General features: G+C 52.7%; 4 protein-coding genes across 8 annotated transcripts in view; 2 read left to right on the top strand and 2 right to left on the bottom strand.

Moving 5' to 3' along the window:
* NFAT5 (nuclear factor of activated T cells 5) overlaps positions 1 to 11,991 on the top strand; it is a 55,622-nt gene extending 43,631 nt beyond the window's left edge. For 3 of the 5 annotated variants that reach the window (XM_072043949.1, XM_072043948.1, XM_072043952.1), the window contains exons 12-14: positions 406 to 2,830; positions 3,833 to 4,070; positions 4,926 to 11,991. In XM_072043949.1, the coding sequence (XP_071900050.1) occupies positions 406 to 2,830; positions 3,833 to 4,070; position 4,926 (2,664 nt within the window). In that variant the 3' untranslated portion in view covers positions 4,927 to 11,991. Of the gene's footprint in view, positions 1 to 405; positions 2,831 to 3,832; positions 4,072 to 4,925 lie in introns of those variants that run through there. The other 2 variants (XM_072043951.1, XM_038185655.2) reach the window with 1 other exon arrangement.
* A 1,503-nt stretch (positions 11,992 to 13,494) lies between these two features.
* Positions 13,495 to 15,661, bottom strand: NQO1 (NAD(P)H quinone dehydrogenase 1). Its single transcript, XM_027466610.3, has 6 exons — positions 15,502 to 15,661; positions 14,870 to 15,034; positions 14,665 to 14,795; positions 14,406 to 14,519; positions 14,205 to 14,306; positions 13,495 to 14,117 (listed from the first exon to the last, which is right to left on the bottom strand). Exons 1-6 carry the CDS (start codon positions 15,506 to 15,508, stop codon positions 13,815 to 13,817), a joined length of 822 nt encoding a protein of 273 aa, XP_027322411.3. The 5' UTR covers positions 15,509 to 15,661; the 3' UTR covers positions 13,495 to 13,814.
* A 735-nt stretch (positions 15,662 to 16,396) lies between these two features.
* NOB1 (NIN1 (RPN12) binding protein 1 homolog) lies at positions 16,397 to 19,228 on the bottom strand. Its single transcript, XM_038185597.2, has 9 exons — positions 19,070 to 19,228; positions 18,851 to 18,983; positions 18,629 to 18,762; positions 18,459 to 18,530; positions 18,206 to 18,343; positions 17,864 to 18,094; positions 17,496 to 17,593; positions 17,199 to 17,343; positions 16,397 to 16,970 (listed from the first exon to the last, which is right to left on the bottom strand). Exons 1-9 carry the CDS (start codon positions 19,145 to 19,147, stop codon positions 16,701 to 16,703), a joined length of 1,299 nt encoding a protein of 432 aa, XP_038041525.2. The 5' UTR covers positions 19,148 to 19,228; the 3' UTR covers positions 16,397 to 16,700.
* A 17-nt stretch (positions 19,229 to 19,245) lies between these two features.
* The window catches only part of WWP2 (WW domain containing E3 ubiquitin protein ligase 2), a 31,432-nt gene continuing 29,473 nt past the window's right edge, over positions 19,246 to 21,204 (top strand). The window contains exons 1-2 of the mRNA XM_038185368.2: positions 19,246 to 19,385; positions 20,709 to 20,793. Coding sequence (XP_038041296.2) covers positions 20,724 to 20,793 — 70 coding nt within the window. The 5' untranslated portion in view covers positions 19,246 to 19,385; positions 20,709 to 20,723. The remainder of the gene's footprint in view (positions 19,386 to 20,708; positions 20,794 to 21,204) is intronic.

The raw sequence follows: 21,204 nt of genomic DNA, 5'->3' as shown, positions 1-21,204 counted from the left end.
CAAAACATATGATCACATCATGATCAGCATGATTAAAGTAATGGACAATTTCCTTAGAAAGTAACTTTTCTTGTCCCTGCATGCCAGCAGTGATTGGTTAGTGAGTGATGCTGTGATGAATGTTCTTTTTGTCCTGTGACACAGAACGAGTAAATTATTGTGAGGGTTTTTTTTTTAAATAATTTCTTGGTATTGCTTTCATCGAATTGTGCTATGACTTGGCCTTGAAGTGGAATTTCCACTGTTTTCCCAGTCATTTGCTTGCTCCTCTGGTTATGTATGGAAAGATGCCTAGCCATCAAATCTTCCATCTGGTCCTTCCTGAACATGGTGGATTGGTGGAAATCTGATGAGCATAACCTGAATAAGCATGTGAATGGCTTAATGTATTGCTGCTCTTTTCAGGCTTCGAAGGTGGTCGGACCAACTCAGCAAACATTGGAAAGCAGCATGTCTGGCATACCAACTTCTGCTTCCCATTTACCTTCTGAAAGTGAAAAGCAGCAACAAATACAGCCGAAGGTGTATAATCCAGAGACTCTAACTACAATCCAAACGCAGGACATTTCCCAGCCTGGTAGCTTTTCAGCAGTCTCTACTCCAGGTCAGCTGCAGAACAGTGACACATTATTGCAGCAAGCTGCACAGTTCCAAACGAGAGATTCCCAAACCAGAGAAGTTTTGCAATCAGATGGCACGGTTGTCACTCTGTCACAATTAACTGATGGATCACAGACACAACAGTCTACACTATCAGAACCAGCACAGGCATTACAGCAACAAATTTCATCAAGTATTTTCTCATCAGCAAGTGGTGTGAGTCAGTTACAGAACACAATACAGCAACTGCAAGCTGGAAATTTTCCAACTAACACTGCCACAGGCAGCAATAGAAATGTTGACTTGGTGCAGCAGGTACTGGAAGCTCAACAGCAGTTATCTTCTGTTCTATTTTCTGGGTCAGAGAGCAATGAGGATGTTCAAGATCAGCTAAATGCAGATATCTTTCAGCAAGTCAGTCAGATACAAAATCCTGGGATATTTTCCTCATCAGAGACGGCTGTCCATTCCAGACCAGAGAACCTTTTGCCTGGAAGAGGTGAAAATGTTCATTCACAGCCTGAAAATGCATTGTCCAATCAGCAGCAGCAGCAACAGCAGCAGCAGCAGGCGATGGAGACTTCCGCAGCAATGGTGATAGGAATCCAACAAAACATTTGCCAGGCTGCCACGCAGATGCAGTCTGATTTGTTCTCTTCAACAACTTCAGGGAACGGAGCCCTCCAACAGTCACCTGTTTACCAGCAGGCTTCACATATAATGAGTGGGTTGTCAACAAGCGAAGACATGCAAATGCAGTGTGAATTATTCTCTTCATCTCCCGGTGTTTCTGGAAGTGAGACTACTCCGACTGCTCAGCAGCAGGTCTCTAACAATGGTCCCAATATGTTTCAGGCATCAAGTTCTGCAGATGGAGAGGAAGCTTCAGGACAGAGTAAACAGATACAAAATTCTGTATTTCAGACCATGGTTCAAATGCAGCACAGTGGAGAAAGTCAGCCTCAAGTTAATCTCTTTTCATCTACAAAAAACATGATGTCTGTTCAGGCAAGTGGAGCTCAACAACAAGGGGGTGGTCTGTTCCAGCAGGGTGGAGAAATCATGTCTATTCAGCCAGCAAACTTTATGCAGCAGTCTGCACACTCACAAGCTCAGCTTTTCCATTCTCAGAATCCTATTGGTGATACTCAGAATATGCCACAGGAAACACAAGGCTCCATTTTTCACAGTCCAAATTCCATTGTCCACAACCAGACCAGTACTAATTCCTCCGACCAATTGCAGCCTCCAATGTTCCACTCACAGAGCACCATGGGCGTATTACAGAGCTCTTCAGTTCCTCAAGACCAGCAGTCTGCCAACATGTTCCTTTCCCAGAGTTCAATAAGCAACCCAGCATCTCAAGAGGAACAGATGTCGTTCTTTACAAGCCCGAATTCCATTTCTCCTCTTCAGGCAGCAACAAACACTGAGCAACCAACTTCCTTCCAGCAGCAGACACAGATATCTCACATCCAGAGTTCTATGCTTCCCCAAGAACAGCCGCAGACTCAGCCTGCTCAGCAAGGTTTGTTTCAGCCTCAAGTGTCAATGGGCTCCATCCAGTCCAGTTCAATCCCCCAGAACCAACAAGGAGCTATCTTCCAGCCCCAGCATTCGATAGTTGCAATTCAGAGTAGTCCTCCATCTCAAGAGCAGCCGCAGCAGCAGCAGCAGAACATGATGTTCAGCAATCAAAGTGCAATGAGTACCATTGCTTCTCAAAAACAAAACATGATTTTCAACCCAAACCAAAACCCGGTTACTAATCAGGAGCAACAAGGCCAGTCCATTTTTCATCCACAGACGAACATGGCGCCGATGAACCAGGAGCAGCAGCCCATGCAATTCCAGAGTCAAACTACAGTGTCTTCTCTACAGAACCCTGGGTCCAACCAGGCCGAAGCACAGCAGCCAGCCATCTTCCATAACTCGCCCCAAATTCAGTTGGTCCAAGGGTCACCAAGTTCTCAAGAGCAGCAGGTCACCCTCTTCATCTCTTCAGCTTCCATGTCTGCCTTGCAGAACAGTATGAGCCAGCAAGAGCTACAGCAGTCTCCTATGTTCTCTTCCCAAAACAGCATGGCAGGAATGCAAGGAACTGCTTCTCCTCCACAGCAGCAAGCTTCTTTATTTCACAACGCAGCAGGAGGTGCTATCAACCAGCTGCAGAATTCTCCTGCTTCATCTCAGCAAACTTCAGGAATATTCCTGTTTGGCATTCAGAACAGTAAGTGGTAGATGCCTAATTCAGAGTGTAATGTTTAGAAGAGCTACTAATTGGAGTCCACGAGACAATGATTGTTCAATTCTGTATTAACTTTTCAAAAACTCCTGAGATAAGTAATGTAGCAGTACAGCTGAGGGTGTATGTATGTATTCCTGTGGCTCATGTTGCTCTTAGCGGTGTAAGAGAACTCTTAGCTTAAATACCTGTTGGTTTCTTACTCTTAGAATTAGTATGCAACAGAAACAACCTAGAATTTTATGTATATCTATATAGAAATATCGATATAAAATATAATACTGACAATAGATATACAAATAAAATATATATACACCTGCAAAAAAAAAAACAACAAATTTTCTCTTAAGACAGCTCCACTAATCTTTCTCTTACTGTATTTGGTTTTCAAAATTTCTGCAATTACTTTTTCCACGTGTTGTTGAAGAAAACGAAAGATTTTTGAAGCTGCATTGTTCAGAAAAGTGTCTATTGAAGTGTATTTGAAACTCCCTTAACTTTATAAGTCTGCATTTTCCTGTATCTCATCTCTGAATCCAGCCGTTAGTGTAAGTTCCTTGGGATACAGGTCACTTCATCTGTCTGTAAAGGGCTGTGCATTCCTGACCTGAAAAATACACAGCTGTAATTTATAAAGACAAAGCGTGGGCATACCCAATACTTCTCTGAGCTGCACATCTTGTTTTTTGTCTAGCTATAGATTGTTTATATATATATATATATATATATAGCTTATATGTATATATTAATATATTGCTATATAATAGGATATTAATAGGTATAACACAGAGTCCATAAGACAGTCTGTATACCTTGAGCTTGTACTTTGAGGGAGTGGTAAGCAACAGTGATCATGTGAACAAAACTGCCTGTAACCTTCTATAGAATTTATAGTCAATATGGATATGTATAAAGAGTTAGGCTAATTTACTACATGTGTTAACATTATTTAAATGGTCCTTTTGTTCTTCACTTGCTCATTAACAGACTGTGGCCAGTTGCTACCTTCTGGACCAGCGGCACTGCCAGATGAGTTGATGGCTATAAGTCAGCCAGGTCAGCCACAGGGTGAGGGACAAGCAGCAGTGCCAACGCTTCTCTCCCAGCAGCTACCTGAGACTTCTCCTCTACCTTCAGCTATGGCACCCAATCAGAATATTGAGAAAATAGATGATCTGCTTGTGTCACTGCAAAACCAGGGGAACAACATGGCTGGCTCGTTTTAGTAAGTAATGTGTTTGGGTTTACAGGTTCTTTCCTGCCATGCACGATTTGTTCAGCAAGTTTTCCCCATGACTGTATCACCGTGCTTTAGGAGGTCAGCTACAATATCAGCAATGCTGAATTAAGAGCACAGTATCAGTGGTTACAATGAAGAATGATTTAAAACAGTCAAAGGTCAGAATTTCTGTGAAACAGTTGGCTGAGACAGGTTTATTGTTTGATTTCTGTGTGTTTTGTCATCTGCTATCCAGTTCTTTATTAGGAAGGAGCGAGTGAATCTAACAGCTTGGCAGATAAAAGCGTTATAAAATATGGTTGCAGGTGAAAACTTAAGGCTTATTGGGTAACACACCTCAGGTCTGTACTGTTCCGAAGTTGCCTTCTGGGTTACAATAATGTAATGTGAAAACAAATTTCTGTAGAATATGGTGGGTATTGTGTGTCCCGTGGTGAGCCTGTTAAAAACGAGCTGAGAGGATTGGCTCTTTCGAGGAAACATTCTGCTCTTAGAAGATGCCTTTTTCAGAGAGGTGAAAGAGGCTTTGACTATGAATGAGTACTGAGAACAGTGGGACTCTGGAATCTAGTATTGTCCACAGTATGTAACTTGGCGTTAGAAAAGCTGGTTGGCACCCTACATCTCCCAGAAGCTTCACTGAAGTGAAACTGTTTTGAGAGAAGTTATGAACGTGAGTGGAAGGGAAGTAATCCTGCTGTTTGAATGAGTGCTGCATTCTGATAGTACTCATAGTATCATGTCTGCTTGTGAAGGACACTTTCAAGGTAAAGTAGCTACTTAGAAGTAAGAGGATGACTTTTGTTAATTGTCTATTTTTGCTTGCCTTTTTCCCTGCAGAAATTCAGTGAAGAAAGAGGTGATGACTTCGTAGATCCTTTCAGACCTTGTGACTCTGGATTAGGCAGCGTGGAACTGATTGCTCCTGTCAAAAAGTGGCCCTCTTCTCTAAAGAGCACATATGTGGCCAATTGCAGTGTCTAGCACCTAAGGCTGTGATTGTAGTATTTGAGATTCAAGATTCATAGTGCCAATAATGCTGAAAAGCTATGCTTTGTTTTACTCGGGCATGGGATCGTACTGTTACCTGACTCTTAATGCCCTCTAAGAGTGGGATGCTCTTTGAATTTGAAGCATATCTGGTCAGTTATTATTGTTGTTAGAAGGTAATACATGTTACCATGTTTACTTTTTCCTCCTCTTCCTTCTTCACATCCCCTCTTTTGGTTAGAAAAGCTAGTGAAGCAGAACCATCAAATACCCGTGACATGAGCCATGACTCATAGCTATCAGTAAGTGAAGGGATTGCATGTTTTACAGATAAGTGGGAGAGCTAATACTGTGATTTATTAATTGCAGTAGGTGGCAATGAAAATATTGATACTTCTCATAAACAAGCAGAGAACTGCTTGCTACTGTAGATAGCCAGACAGAGGTGGGTGCTTCCCATCTGAGAATGTGATAACGGTTTTCTGTGTCTCTTACATGTACCTGTACATAGAGTAAGGGTTTGGTGGCTCTAACAAAATGAAGAAATGAAGGGGAACTTTTAATTAAATTATACTCTAAAAATCTTGCCCTCTTAAATACCTTCCACTGGAAAGGAACATTTTGCCTGGCTAAGGAAGCAGCTCCTTTTGTGTCTCTCGCTCTGACCGTATGGGTCAGATCTTGTTAAAGCTGCATTATCCATTTTCAAACCAGTCTTCTCCCTTTTGTTATTTCCATGTTTTTCCCTCTCTCTTCCTCAGTTTCGCATTGTGTTTTTAAAAATGTTATAGATATCTACTGGCTTTAAAGATCAGAAGCAGCTTTTAGGAATCCACGGCACCTAACGCTTGTGGTATTAAATTGCTTAGTCAGTAGAAGCTCTGAGAAATAAGGATTAAGGAAAGAGGAAACAATTTTTCCACTTCCCTCTAAATGCAAGAAACCCCCTTAACCAGCCATTTTCCAGCTCTTGCTGTTGTAAATCTCCAGTTTGACTTTACTCCAAGGAGGGGGCAAATTACAGAATTTTTATGCGTTCTTGAAAATTTCACGTCATCCTGAGCTGTTGCGTTTTTGTACCAGATTGAGCTCATTGCAAACTCAGTGTTTTGTTTTTTTTTCCTACTGACAGTCCCCCAAGTATAGCTTCTAGATCGTCATGTTTCAATGAAAAAAATCGACTTGTTACAGAATGTAAAGACAACCCACTCCAAACCATGCAGTTGTGTTGTGAGGCATGTGAATTTCCCGGGTGCTCCGACTGTCCAGAAGGTTTTGTGATATCTCACTACAGCCTCGTCCCGATACTTGTTCCTTCTCCTTCTGCACGTAGAAAGCTGTTAGCGCAGCTAGAGCCGAACAGCTGTCATGTATGGCTATTATGCCTCGGTATAGTGTAGCTGGTATCACGTCATTTTTCATTTTTGTTATTTTAAATAACAAAGAGTAGTCTGTAAATGGTTTTTAAGTAACTCTAGTCTGTTTACTGTGTTTTTTCCCTAACTCGTGTGCTTAGTTGAGCCGTGTAGAGTTTTTGTTTGTTTTAATGTTGTTTCCTGTGTGTCAGTCTGTCATAACTTTCTTTTCTCTTTCTGTCTCTCTCTTTCTCTCTCTCATTGAGAGGCATTGAATTACGTTTTCAGTAGTAAGGCTTCTTGCCGATATGAAGGGAACTTTTCAGAAAGAGACCTGCTCTGGGTCATTTAATTTTGAATACAGTTTTCAATCGTTCAAGTTTTGGATGGTTTATATCTAATGTGTGTTTCATTTTTTTGGAAAGCTATATTTTGTATTTAGGAAATGGTATACTATTTTGCTATTTGTACTGAGTGAGTACATTGGCATAAATATAAAAATTTATATATATACATATATATAAAATATTCTTTTTGCCACACATTTTTGTGGTAAATTTGTGAGTTTGTCTGATGTTCTACCACAACGTGGCGTCTGATAACAGTGGGGGTGGGGTGGGGTTTGTTATGTCTTTATTGAGTATTTAAGTACTTTTTGCAACATAAATAACTTGTTCATCTCTCGCCATTCCATCAGGCAATTTATTGTTCCAACTGGCTATGAGAAGCTTCACTGTGTGTTTTGGTGTGTCTGTCACTCAGCAATACAGTCTAGTAAGGAAACCTGTAGGCATTTAGGCATGTGTAAAATAATGGGATTTCATTCAGAATGAGCCATTCAGCTTTTATCCACTATCATTGTCTATTTAATATTTTATTATTAGTGCCTCTATGTTTTAACTTTTAATTTATGATTACGCTCAAATGTTTAAAATTTTAATCATGAGAAAAAGAATTCCCTGCTTCTTACTGTCCAGAGCTGCTTTATAACCCCAAACCATACTTTTTCTTCCTGTGATTTTTATTTTTTTTTCCTACTAAGAGAAAACGTTAACAAAATCCTGTTATGGTTCACGATATGAAAACGGCAATCTTGCAGAATTGACTAAATGCTGTATGAGGATGTGTAGAAGACTAATTATGGACCGAAACAACTTGCAGGTGGTTGGGGAAGTCAGTAGCCAGTTTCTCAAAAGCGAACTGGTGGCTGTCGCAGGATTGCAGTCCCAGGACAAACTGTCGGGTGTCATCTGGGGCCTTCATACACAGAAGTAATAGGAATGATAAATCCACTCGTATGCTGCTTTAGTTTGTTCTATTGTTTTGAAGGGGTGTATCCTCATGTTGAAGTGCTGTTGGTCAGTGCCAAGTCACCAGGGACCAATTCTTCGTTTAATAAGATGGGTGTCCAAAAGAGAACTTTATACCAAGACTGCTACAGCTCCAGGGGAAGGGTATGTTGGAATTGCGTGCGTATTTTAGGCTGCTTATTAAAAAAAAAAAAAAAAAGAAAAAGAAAAAAAAAAGGGCTGTGCTATCATATTTTTCACTTCTGGATAACATTTCTTGTGTTTAAATTTATCTTGTTCCATTTTAGGTCAATGTTTAAATGTACAACACTTTGAACATGTGATTTGGTTACAAAAAGTATTTGTCTTATGAATGAAAAGATTGCTCAGTGGTTGATTAGTGCTTGAACTGCTGCTTGCAGACAGCTGTTAGGAGGGATAAAGAGAGAGGTTTGATAAGCCGGTAAAGAACTTAAGGACAGCTTGCAGGATTTCATGGCAGAAAGGCATGAGAACAGTGTGAGCCACATCTGTATTTTATCAGTCCTAAACATGTACTTTCATGATTAACGAGTTGATATTGATAATTGGAGCTTATTCTGCATTTCTAATCCCTTTGTTTACTCTCCTGCATGTTCACACTGGTGTGCCTGTTAGGCTGCGAGCAGGTGGAGTGCTTGCCTGCAGAGCTGAGAGAGAGTGGTGCTCAGGTCTAACCCATTCTTGTTAAGAAAGCGAGGAGATGCTGAGACTTTTGGTCTCTAAATTTTAAGCTCCTGACATAAAGGAGAACCTGCTATCATATCCACAAGCAGCAGTTAAGTGTAAAAGATACTGCTAGATGGAAAGTGAAAAGCTGGAACTGCATTGCTCGGATGGGTTTTCTGTGTGTTGTCTTCTCTGCTGCTTGAGCTCCCTCGTAAGAGTTGTTCTCTGCCCCTCCACGTTAAACGTGGGCTCTGCAGCTGCATGTGCCCCTAAAGCACCAACGACCTGCTCGCTGCTCGGTGTCTGTGGTACGTGACGGTTTGTGGGACGGTGATTTCTTGGCACAGATTAAAATCAGTGGAGACCTCTCTGCTAACCACCAGTTGTGACTTCTCGTCTGCTTGTGAGTTGTTAAGAATAATTAAAAATATTCATATGAAGTAGTGAAGGATTCAGGGACGTAGTCACGGCACCTGTCTGAATTTCAGAAGTGTTTGGACTGTGCACTTAGTCTAAAATTTTGGGTAGATCTGTGTGGTGCCAGGAGTTGGACTCGATGATGCTTATGGGTCCCTTCCAACTCGGGATATTCTATGATTCCATGAATAACGTAATACACAAAATTCTTAGCTAAACGTCTCCTGTGGCAGGAAGATACTGGTGCTTTGTTGCTTAATTAGCAAGTCCACATTTTGATATTAATTGCCTCTTCACTGCTTATTATTTCAGCACTTACTCAAGCCAAATGCTTTGCTTTTTAACATAAAAATAGTTGAAGAACCAATTTCAGCCTTACAGTTTCAAAGTAAATGTTTAATCATCAACCATTCTAATTATTGGCAGGGTGATTATTTTCAATTTAATTTTACGATAGAATAAAACATCAACAGTTGAACATTTGTAAATTTGGCTTTTTTTAGAACTGGAAATACTGAGGACCTGGGCAGCTGTGTTCACGGGCATTCCCCTCATTTAGGTAAGGGGATCAAAATGGAAAATCTTGTGAGTTCTGATTTAGGATCTAGTTTCTGAAAAGAAGACTTGCCTGAACAGATTTTCCACTCCTATTATCTCTGCAGAGTCTTCAGAAAGAATACCTAACAAGTGAGAAGCTCGCATTCATCTTAAAATGTAGCTTAAATCCGAAAGGTTTCTGTTGGGCTGGAGCTGCACGGAGCTGCTGCCAAGCGCCTGTGCGTGCAGGCATGCACATGCACCTTCACCAAGAGCTGCTAGGGGCTTTTGCTGATATTTGGGTAACTTTTTCAGAGTTACAGGAGAGGAGTGTGAAGGATTGTGGACATTTCTGAGTGATAGGAGCGAGGAGAAGGAATTGCTTTGCATGCTCTGAACTGGAGGTCAGAAGTGAGAGGAGAACTTGCAGGCTGGTGACTGATGGATGCCAGGCAGGAACGCAGCAGTCCCCTGGGGGTACACCCAGCTGCATCCATCCCTCTGGGCACTCGCAGGCTGAGTGTCGAGGGCAGAGGATCCCTGTTTGAAATGTGATCACCCTGAGCACGGGGCTGTGAGGAGAGGCTTACACAGGAGAGGCTTTTCCTTTCGCCTCTAGGTGTGTAAATACGCAATGCCTGTATATGCTAGGATTGTACATATGTATATAGAGGAGTCCTATCTATTACAAATAGTGGTAGACATGCATAGAATATTATTAATATTTACATTTTTATAAACCTGAAATAATATTAATTTTCCTTCGTATGAGTTCATCTACCGAGGTTTTTGTAGTAGCTCATTAATAGTTGTCTAAACGCCTTTGAGTACTGGATGTGTTGCTTCAGAAACTTGCCCTGCTCTTGAACTTCACTAATGTCCGTGGGGTTAAAGTGACTGTTTAAAACAGCTGTACACTTTTGTATTTTTATATATTTTTATTAATAGTTGCAAACACGATGTAACCAAGCAGTAGAACTGACAGCTTTGGTTAGGGCTCTGCCCACTGGATGGGCTCAGCAGCAGCGCTCGCTTTCTGCGTCCATCTGCTCCTCTGCCAGCTTTCCCCAAGTGACTTGGCAAATGTCGGTGCTGAGGGCAGTTCCCTTTCTGAGTGTCCTAGCAGCCCATACAGACACAGAGTAGTGGTGTTTGTGCTGCTCGGTAGGAGCTGGGCTGACACGAGCAGTTCTTTCCCGGTGCGGGTCATTCATCGTTCTTGTGTAGCAAAGGAGATGCTGGCTGCTGCTCAGCTGGGTTGCATTTGAATCAGGATGAGGAAACGTAATCTGTAGGTCATTCTTCTCCTGCTTGTCCTGATTCCTGCATGCAAGGGGAAGCATCTTCCATTCTGGTTTTGCTTTGTACTGAAGTAGCTGATGGCTAAAGCACTCCCTCCTTGAAACCGTGTGACAGCCCCCTCCCTGCTTGCTAGCCATGAGGAACCCGGCCCCGACTTGTTCCGAGTTCCTACAGATTGTGTGAGCAATGGAACTCGAAGGAAATCCAGAATGTGAAACCAAGAGCATGCATTAGTCCACCGTGATTCTTCGTGCCAACCCAGGTGTATTGCACAGCAATTTGGCGTTGGGTTGATCGATAGGCGCCGTAGCCTCATTACAGGCGTTTTCAGAGCATCTCTGCCAAACCGAAAGCAAATGGGTGTATTCTTTTTTAGCCTGATCTCCCCCACTTCTGGAGATGATCTTCTCTGCTTCTTGCTATTGCAGTGTATGAAATTGCTTCTAACGTTCAGACGTGCTGGGATGAGGGTGAGGAATGTGAGGATTTCCCTGCTTGCCATGGGATTCTCACCGAAATTCTTGCAAGTGCTCAGTTCAGACTCCTAAATTCCCACACCCAGCCACAGCCCACTGTAAAATACTCTAATTATGTGCATTTTTTAGCAAAGGGTCCTATATTCAGATAACATGCATTTTTTTAACTTCTTTTTAGTCCCTGGAGCTGCCCCTTGGTAAGGTGGGTGGAGGCCAGGCCTGAGCATCCCCTGCCCAGACAGGTCCCGTGCAGGAGCGCGGCGGCTTCACAGGCTGGGAGAGCACAGCTGTCCCTGTTGGAAGGAGAGTGGCACTTCTAGGGATGGCAGAACTGGGAACCAGTTCCTAAAAGACCCCAGTGTTCCCGAAGCTTTTTAATTCAGACACTATTTGAGATGAGGCCATTTCAAATTTTAACATACACGCTTGTTGCTAATGAGTAAGCTCCAAAAAAGGTGAGAGCTTTCTACCTCTGTTAATGCCTGCGTCTTTCTTAGTGGCTTTCCTGCCTTTCTGCCATGTTTTTCTGGAGTGCACTGATCAACTGCTGAGCTGCCTTTTCCATTGTCCTGCAATGTGAAAGTAGCACCAGATATTCCTTCGTGCATTTCTGTGTATATGGCTTTCGTAGATGGGATTTCAAAGCACTGATACCCAGTGTTTTCAGTTTGTTCTCTGAGGGGATATTTCATTTGCATCTATGTTTTTAGCTATCCTGTGATAACTTGTTAAATATTAAAAAAAATATTTTGCTTCTATTGGGACATTTGTATACTCGCAACTATATTTCTGTAAACAGCTGCAGTCAAGAATAAAACAATGAAAGTTTTCATTTTGCAGTGTAAAGTCTTGTTCTGCTTTCTTGGTTTGTGTAGTTTTTTTCCCAAGGGCATCTTCCCTCTGCCAAGAGAAAGTGGCCATTGAGAGCGGAGTAAATCCCTCTGGTGCCCCTGCGGCTGCCAGCTCAGGAAGCACGGGGAGGACAGGAGCGCGTGCGGGTTTGGGGTTTGGTGTATCCCACTCGAGCTGTTGCATAAGGAAAGGCAGCGTGGCAAGCACACGCTTTGGAAAAAAAAAAAAAAACAAAAACGAAACAACTTACAGTGTTTCTTCTTGACTTTGCCTTAAGTCCAAGGTTGCCTGCGTGGCTTACTACCCACGCCCCAGCTTTGTAACTTCAAAGCATTCGAGGTTATTTTCATGGTCGGCCAGAGGTGGGATCCCCTCCGAGGAGCCGATGGGGATGTGCTCAGCCTTCCCACAGCTCCAGCGGGGGCTCTCCAGAGGCGCCTGGGGATGCTGCCTCTGGCAGAAGGGTTTGTGCCCAGGCCTCAGTTCCCGTGTGTCTCGGCACAATCCCCCTGCAGCTGCATCCTCGCTGTGCTCATGCGGATGTGCCGGAGGTGACCTGGGGATGCTGAGGCCCAGCTGTGTCCCCCCACGAGAAAATACGCCTGGGTAAATGTGGTTACGTTCTTTGGGACAAGCTTGATAAAGATACTCAGTGGGGAAGGCAGTGCCAGCTTTCAGTTGGTTCCTTCTCAGTATTTTCATCAGCAAAGCTGGAGAAGTAACATTTGGCAGAAGTTGGGGCTTGTGCGGGGAGCAGCCTGGGCACGCAGCACCCTCCAGAAAAGTTGTTCAAGGGCAAAGGGGCGTTGAGTTGGAGCAAGGAGCGTGTGCGCCCCAAGAGCACAAGCACCTAAAAAACAACCTGGAGGGGTCTTGTTTGCCTTTTTGCTTGGTAAAATGGGCTTCCTGTGCTTACTGGACAGAAACGTTACAACAAGGGTAAAAAAAAACCAAACACTGAACTTAGCCCAAGGGCAAAATGCGTTTTTGTGCCAGCCGTGCTCAAGCAGTGGAGCTCTGAGTGCCGGGCTGTGTGCTGCCAGCCCTGGGTAGGAGGGAACAAGCCTGGCTCGTGCACATCGACGTGGAAGGAAGGGGTGCGTTGCTGAGAGGAGTTTACTATCTCTACTATATCTGTAGTTTACTCCGTGTTATTATTTTTTAATGGTGTATCCAACCCTTCAGCTTCCGGCCCTGCTGCCCTACTCGGCTGGCTCTGTCCCTGCTGGGACCTGTGGGATCTGCACCCCCTCGGCCCCCCGAGCCCAGCTCTGGAGCCTCAGCACGGTCCCACGTGTGCTGCCTGTGCCCTGCCCTCGGCACGTTTCTTCCACGTTGTGCCAGGTCCTCTGCCCACACCAAGGATCCGTCCCCGTTCCCCCTGCTGCCAACACCGCGCAGCCCGGGACACCATGGGGCCGCTACCCCCTGCTTCCCTGGGATGGATGGGAATGGGAAATTCGAAGGACACCAACACCGCCGCTGATTTCCAGGCTGCAGTTTATTGATTGTGTTCACACGGATGGTGGCAACCAAGGGCCGTGCCGCAGCCCCCAGCACCCCGAGACTTCGCTTTTGAGGGATCTCATGCCGGAAAATGACAGGAAAGAGACAGTGAAAAAAGAGAGAGAAAGATCACAACTGAATCACGGAATTGAAGGGGCTGGAAGGGACCCCGAAAGATTGTCAGGTCCAAACCCCCAAGAGGAAGGGCTGGGCCACCACCATCGTGCCCCCCTGGCCCTGGCAGTGCAGGGGCCGCGGGGCCAGGCCTCGGCGGTGCCCCGAGGTGTCCGGCACCTGCTACGGGGCCTTGAGCTGCTGGTTGGGGGGAAAGGCCTTGCCCAGGTGCTGCCCCACCGTCAGCCCCTGCTTCTTCCCCTCCTGCTGCGCCAGCACCTCCTGCTTCAGCACGAAGCCGCGCTCCATGCTCATCTCGAAGCAGCTGTTGGGGATGATGCTGAGGGGCTTCTCCTCCCAGATGGCAGCCAGGCGGTTCTGCCAGGCGCTCAGCATCTGCGCCCGTGCCTCGGGGGTCACGTAGCGCACGCTGTAGCAGATCTGAGGTGCCAGCACCTGGAAGCCACAGAACTGCAGCATGCCCCGCTGCCGACGGGGCAGGGGAGGTGTCAGTGCGGCCCCTCAGCTCCACTCCGGCCCCAGCCCCAGCCCCAGCCCCAGCCCCGGCCCCACCTGCATGGGCCAGAGGAACACGTTCATGTCGCCGTTGATGCCCTTAGGGCTGTACGTGGACTCCATCCCGCTGGTGGTGAACGACAGCATGGCCTTCTTCTTCTGGAGACGGCAGGGGGGAAGGCACAGGGTGTAGGACCCACAGCAGGGGGCAAGGCCAGCACCTGGTGTCCCCCCCCACCCCCCAGCCCGGCCACCTACCTGGAAGGGCCCCTGCTCGTAGATGGTGGCCACGGAGTAGGCGAAGCCCTGGATGATGACGCGGTCGAACCAGCCCTTGAGGATGGCCGGCATCCCCAACCACTGCAGTGGGAACTGGGAGCGCACGCAGCGTTGAGGCTGGCAGCCAGCACTGCCACCTCCCCCGGCCCCCAAGGCAGATCCCCCCAACCCCAATCCCCCTCCCCAACCCAGCCCAGCGCCCGTCCAACAAGGAGAGCATTGCTCCCTGCGCCCGTGCCTGGAAGATGATCAGATCAGCTGCCTCGATCTTCTTCTGCTCGGCGACGATGTCGCTGCTGAGGCGTCCCTCCTTCCACGCCTCTCCCATCTCCGTCTCGTAGACGAAGTGCTCGGGGTTCTTGGGCGGCCCTGTGGGGAGCCGGGGGGTTAGGGGGGAGCCAGCGGGGGCACGGGGCTGGCAGGGGCGAGGGCTGTGGTCCTACCGGTGATGTCGTGCCGTGAGAGCACGGGATTGAACCCCATGGCATAGAGGTCAGAGATGGTGACTTCCCAGCCCTTGGCCCGCAGCGTGCTGGCAGCCGCCTCCGCCATGGCATGGTTGAAGGACGTCTTCTCAGAGTGCGCCAGCACGATCAGGGCCTTGCGTCCTGCGGGGAGGGGCAGCTCAGCACCCCCGCAGCAGGGCCCACAGAGCCCCCCATGGGGGCACCCACAGTGTCCTGCAGGCACCTGTGGGTGCCACATGGACACCGCAAGGAGCCCCCCCCATACCGATGTCCCCAGCCCCCAGATGCCTGCAGCTGCCACAGCAGCCCCACAGCTGCCCCCAGGCACGTTGCAGCAGGGCGCAGCAAGCAGGCTGTGCTGTGCCATGTTGTGCTGTGCTGTGCCAACAGAAGTTGAAGCTCTGAGGCCACAAGGGCAGCAGTCAGTAGCACGCTTAATTGAGCCTTGCTCCCAATTAACGCTGCCAGCCAGGCTGCAGAGAAGGGAAAACGCCTGGGGCTGGGAGCATCACAGCCCCGGTGCTGTTCGCCAGCTGTGGGTGAGGCTGAGCCATCTCCTGTGGCCCTGGGCAGGATCCGGCCAGGTGCTGGTGCTGGTGCTGACCTACCTGCCATGGCCAGAGCGGCTCGGCTGCTGGTAGCGGAGCTGGAGCACTGCTTGTCACTGTGGGATGCCGGACTGGACTTTGCTCGGGGCAGGGCTGGACAGGTCCCCGGGAGGCTGGGTGAGCAGCCAGAGTGCAGCACCGTGACCGTGACTCAGCTGCACCACCGCCCAAGGGGGGTAACACCTCCTCTCGTTCCTGGCGTGCCCAGTGCCGGGGGGCACGGTGCAGCATCAGGAGCAGCCAAGCCGCCCCCTCCGTGCCGCTTACGCTCCCCCCTGTTAGTGTCCCAGTGCTGGGCCAGTCTCCTGGTTTGGGCTGGAATAGGGTTAATTTTGCTCACAGTGGCTGGTGTGGTGCCATGCTTTGGATTTAGGACAACAACAATGCTGGTTACGTAACCCACTGAGGCCTTCTCAGCTTCTCACACTGCCCCGCCAGCCGGGAGTGCACGAGGTGCTGGGAGGAGACAGCCGGGACCGCTGACCCCAGCTGCTGGAAGGACACCCCAGCCCGTGGCCTTATTATTTCCCTTCGTTTGTCCTATTAAGCTGTCTTCATGTCAATCCATAATTTTAGTCCACCCCCCAGTTCTCTCCCCCGTCCCACTGGTGAGAGAACAGCTGCATGGTTCTGGAGCACCGGGACCACCACGGCCATGCGTGCAGAGGGACCCTTGGACACGTGTGGGGGGCACATGGGGCAGTCGTGGCTGCGGTGCACGTGCAGTTGGGTGCTCAGCCCCTGCAAGGTCTGGGCTGGATGCTGGATGCGTGTTTGCATTTAAAATCTTGTTTTTAGGGAGTGCCTTGAGAACAACCAACCCCTGGGCACTGCCAATGCCTCTCACCCCAACAACCCTGCCTCCCTTCCGCTAGAAATGAACGAGGCATGACGCTGCAGTTTTGTGTGTTTATTCTCAGCGCTGCGGGTTACTGGGGAGTCCGGGGAGAGCAAAAACCTCAGCACAACCCCTGCCCTCCACCAGCAGTGGGGCTGCGGGCACTCCGGGTCAAAGCCTCCCCAAAGCAGAGACTTGGCACCCGTCGCTCTGCCCCTCAGGCACGCAGAGAAGCTCAGAAGGAAAGGCCGGGCACTGGAGCTGCAGGCGGGTCGCCCTCCCGGTGCCACCAGGCACCGCGCAGTGCCCTGGCGGACGGCCCTGCCCTCACAGCGCCCCGCAGAGGGCCCTGTCCTGCCCTTTACCTCCTCTTCACAAACTTCTTTGTCACGGCGTTGGGGTTCAGGCGCCTCCTGCCCGCACCCAGGGCCGCGTCGCGGATGTGCAGGTTGGCGGCGCGGCTGTAGATGTCGTTCTCTGCGAAGGGAGAGACCCCCGCGATGTAGTCGGGGTCGAAGACGTTGGTCTTCTGCCTGGCCTTGCGGGACAGCCGCTGCTGGGGGAAGGGCTGGTCTTCCACCAGGTGGGGGTTGTTGGCGTGCTTCCCTCCTTGCGGTGCCGGCAGCGGGTACTGCCAAGAGAAGGGAGGCTCTTAAAGTTGCTTCAGGAGCAGCTCTGGCTCAGAGAGACTTTGGAATAACGGCTAGCTTCTAGAGAAGGGCTCAGCAAATGAAACCCCAAAGTCCTTGGGTTAAGCAGAACAGCTGGAAGATGATCACGGCTCTGTTTTGATGCTCTCTGGGGCCAAGAGTTCTCTCCACCCACTGGCTGCATGCTGCCCGGCTCAGCCCGTACTCACCCTGAGCCCTCGGGGGTTCAGCACCTTGGGGTTGCGGGAGAAGTGCATGTGGAGGCTGCCGTCCTCGCTGACGCTCACTGCAACCTTCTTCAGGGTCTTGTTACCGCAGTGAGGACAGAAAACCTTGGTCATATCTGAGGTTGTCCTGGGAGACAGAGGGACAGAGGGACAGAGGGCATTTACTGCTCCCGAGGCTGCAGGACCTGGGCTCAGCAGGACCAGGAGCAGTCACCCAGGCCCAGGGAAGGCTTCACACCCCGTGCCGTGGCAGCACAGCGCAGCACACGCGGCACTCACTTGAAGCAGCCGTGGCAGCGCAGGATGTGGCTCCTGGCCTGGCGGATCAGCATGCCGTTCACTGCCAGCACGTGGAGGCCCATCTGCAGCAGCACGTTCTGCAGCGAGGGAGGAGAAAGGGGGCTGCCATTAGGGGGCTGCTGTCAGGGGGCACCCCAGAAGCGTCTGCATCTGCCTGCCTGGGCAGCCAGAAAGGCCGAAGAAAGTGACCCTGACAGGCTTTGCAGAGGCTGCTGCTGTGGAGAAAGCTGACAGCTCTTCATGTTAAAGGAGGCAGCACGGAGCTGCTCTTTGCACAGCACCCACACGGCCCTGGCTGAGCAGGAGGCTGGAGCCAGCCCGCACCCCCCACCTCCATCAGCACCCACCTGCATGGCGAAGTCGGTGGTGACGCAGCCGACCTGGATGTCAGCGGGTGCCGTGTCGCAGTGCCCCAGGTCCTGCTGGACCTGCTTGAGGTTGCTGGGCGTTATCCAACCCTCGTCGTCGCTCTCCTCCTCATCCTCATCCTCCTCCTCCTCTTCCTTGGCGCTGTCCCCATCCTCTGGGCTCCGGTGCTCCTCGGTGGTCTCTGGGCTCACGGAGACGGCGTGGGCTTCCTGGGGGGGAGATGGATGTTGGGGCACGGCGCTGCCACGCAGAGGGGCTGGGCTGAATCAGCCAGGAGGCAGGGCAGCAGGCACAGCGAGGAGCGGGACGCGGCAGCTCACCAGCAGCTCCTGCAGCTCATCCTCGATGCTGGGCAGAGGCGGCCTCCAGTAGAGGAAGGAGCCGAACTCGTTGCTCTCGGCGGGGTCCGGGCTCCTCTCGGGGCTGTGCTGCCGCCGGCCTTTCCCGGGGCGCTTGTGCTGCGGCGGGGCAGGGCGCGGGGGTGCCTCGACCCCGGGCTCTGCGGGGCTGTGTCCCCATCCCTGGGGGGACCCAAACCCCGTCCCCCCCCCCCTCCCCATCCCCGTGCCTTACCTTGCTGGGCAGGTGGAAGCCGGCGAGGTGCAGGGGGGCCTCGGGGTGCCTGAGGCTGGAGCTGAGCCGCACCTGGGGGGCAGCGCCCGGGCTCAGCGAGCCCCCAGCGCCCCCCCCACACCCCCCAAACCCCCCCCCACACCCCCAATACCCCGGTGCCGGTGCCTCACCTTGTCGGGGGGCTGCAGGCGGAGCCCGGCGGGCCCGGAGCATTCAGCGTGCAGCTGGCAGGTGAGCGCCAGCACCTGCAGGTCGGCGGCCGACAGGCTGGGGAAATCCCCGGTGCGCTTGGCGAAGTCGGACACTGGGTGGGGGGCGAGGGGGGGGGCTCAGCTTCAGGGGGGGCCCAGCCCCGTCCCCCCCCGCCCCCCCCCGGCCCCCCCCGCTCTCACCGAGCCTCACGAACTCTGCGCGGGGCCTGCGGAGGCGCAGCTCGTAGGGCAGCGCGGCCAGGCGGCGCCGGGTGGGGCGGTCGCGGATCTCGGCCAGCACCTCGGGCACGGTGTACACGCTCAGCGCCACGTCCTGAGGGGGGGGGGCGGCGCCGTCACACGAGGCTCGGGACCCCCCGACCCCGGTCCCCCCCCCCCGGTGCCGCCCCCCCCCCCCACCTGCAGCGCGGCCCCGCACACGAAGGCCCCGGTGTCGGCCACGACGTGCGGCACGCGCGCCATCTCCGCGCGCCCCATGGCCCTCGCCGCCACCCGTAGCGCGGCCGCCGCGGGGCACGCCGGGAGATGGAGTTCCTCTCCCCTCCCTCCCGCTCATAGCTGTGCTCCCCGCCGCGGGGCACGCTGGGAGTTGTAGTTCATCTCCCTCCCCTTCCCGCCCGCGCGGGGCACGCCGGGAGCGTGACGCGGTCAGGTGACGGGCAGGGTCACATGACGGCGGGCGCTGGAGCCGGAAGCGGGAGCGCAGCGGTGGCCGGTACCGGAGCGGGGGGCCCGGAGCGGGGGGGGCCCTGCGGGGCCGGGCAGGGCCGGGACGGGACGAGGCGGGACGGGCCCCGCCGCACCGGCAGCGGCCGGGCTCAGAGGGGCGGCCCGGGGCTCACCCGGCCCCGTCGAGCCCCGGTGCGGAGGGGGGCGGCCCGGGGGGAGCCCCCGAGGAGCCCCCGAGCCTCGGGGCTGGGCCCGCACCGGGGGCTCCGGGGGCGGCTCCGCTCCGCTGCGCGCTCCGGGACGGCCCCGGGGGAAGTCCCCGTGCGGGGGGGGGGGCGCTGGGGACGGCCCTGGCGGGACGGGGCGGCCCCGGGACGGGCCCCGCGGGGGGGGGCTCGGGGCTCCCTGCCCGGCCCCGGGGCTCGGTCACGACGCGGCCGCTGCTCCGGGGGGCTCGGGAAGGGCGCTGAGGGAGCGGGCGGTGGCGGGGGGCAGCCGGAGCCCCGAGGGGTTGCGCTGGGCCGGGCGCTGCTTCACCCGGTACCGGGAGGGCTGTGGAGAGCCCGGGCACGGCGGGGGCGGGGAGGGGCGGAGAGGAGCCGGAGCCGGCCCCGAGGCTGGTGCGGGGCAGCGGCTGCCTCGTGCCCCTGCGTGACCATCCCGGGGCCTCGTGCTGCTGCGTGACCCCCGGCCTCGTGCTTTGCCCTCAGCCCCCTGGCCCCCAGCGCACCCCCCTGGCTGGGGCAGCACCCGCGGAGCTCCAGAGCTTGGGGGCGGTGAGCGGGACCCCCCTGCCCCACATTTAGGGGCACTGCTGTGCCTCCCCCCTGCTCCGCTGCGGCCCCGTGGTGCGTTTTGGGGAGCACAGGACCAAATTTTGTGGGGTTTGGCTGCCAGGCACAGACCTAGGAGGCCGCCCTGTGCTGCGAGCAGCCCCCACTCCGTGTCCCTCCCAAGGGACCCGTGGTGCCGCAGCCACGTGGGGTGCTCCGGGTGGGTGCCCCTGCTCCGCAGCACGTGGCAGGGCTCAGGGCAGCGTGCCCTACGGGTGCTCTGCCACCGCTCTGTCCCCGTGGCTGTGCTCAGCGGCAGCTCCTGGGCTGTGGTGAGGCGGAGGAGCCCCAATGTGGTGCCTGAGGGCAGCTCCCGGGGTGCTGCTCGGGTTTCTGTCTCGCAGGGTGAGTGTTGCTGCCACCCGCAGCGCGTGGCTGAGGCCAGGCAGGAGCAGGGGGGAGCCCCACGTTTTCCAGGGGGGGCCCTGCACTGACCCCACGCTGTGGGGGTGCCCGACAGGGACAGGTTCGGGCCCCAGCACGGCCCCATCCGCGTGGTGGGAGCGGTGCTGAGCCCCCTGTCCCTCTGCTTGCAGCCCGGGGGTGATGCCATGGCCTCTGCCAGCTCCAGCAGGGCCAGGGCAGGGCCGCCCTGCGAGAAGTCCCAGCTCTCCGTCAAAGGTGAGTCCTGCCGGGGGTCGGGGGGGGGCCGGGCCCGTGCGGGTGGGAGACCCCCGGGGGAGGCTGCGTGAGCGCGGTGGGGAAGCGCCGAGCTTCTGGGGCCTGCCCAGGGCTCTGCCTCCCCTCGGGACGTGGCTCCGGAGCCCTGCCAGGGCCCTGTCGGTGCTCCCGTGGCCGCGAGGTGGCTCCAGACGCCGGGAGCTGGGTCCCCGCGCTGCCTGCAGCCCCTCGGAGCCCGGTGTGGCCGTCCCTGGGTGCCTGCGGAGCCCCTCTCCCTGCTGTGCCCGCAGGACGAGGAGAGGTTTCCTCAGCCCTGGGGGTTTCTCAGCCACCTCCTGGGGTGGGAGCAGCCGGGCAGGGATGGGGGGCAGGGGGCTGCCATGGGGTGGGTGAAGTTTGGGGCTGGGGGAA

This window comes from Anas platyrhynchos, chromosome 12 (genome assembly GCF_047663525.1).
Source record: "Anas platyrhynchos isolate ZD024472 breed Pekin duck chromosome 12, IASCAAS_PekinDuck_T2T, whole genome shotgun sequence".
NCBI classification, from domain to species: Eukaryota; Metazoa; Chordata; class Aves; order Anseriformes; family Anatidae; genus Anas; species Anas platyrhynchos.
Note: the sequence above shows the minus strand (reverse complement) of the source record. Positions and strands in the feature narration are given on the sequence as shown.

What these genes read in the sequence shown, in the direction of transcription:
- NQO1 (XM_027466610.3), bottom strand. An exon ending in CTGATCTGATCATCTTCCAG is followed by an intron (nt 14,520 to 14,664) that starts GCACGGGCGCAG and finishes GTGCGCTCCCAG; the next exon opens with TTCCCACTGCAGTGGTTGGG. An exon ending in ACGAGCAGGGGCCCTTCCAG is followed by an intron (nt 14,307 to 14,405) that starts GTAGGTGGCCGG and finishes TGCCGTCTCCAG; the next exon opens with AAGAAGAAGGCCATGCTGTC.
- NOB1 (XM_038185597.2), bottom strand. Translation starts at nt 19,147, where the DNA reads ATGGGGCGCGCGGAGATGGCGCGCGTGCCGCACGTCGTGGCCGACACC. An exon ending in GCCTGCAGCCCCCCGACAAG is followed by an intron (nt 18,531 to 18,628) that starts GTGAGGCACCGG and finishes GCTGCCCCCCAG; the next exon opens with GTGCGGCTCAGCTCCAGCCT. An exon ending in ATGAGCTGCAGGAGCTGCTG is followed by an intron (nt 18,095 to 18,205) that starts GTGAGCTGCCGC and finishes TCTCCCCCCCAG; the next exon opens with GAAGCCCACGCCGTCTCCGT.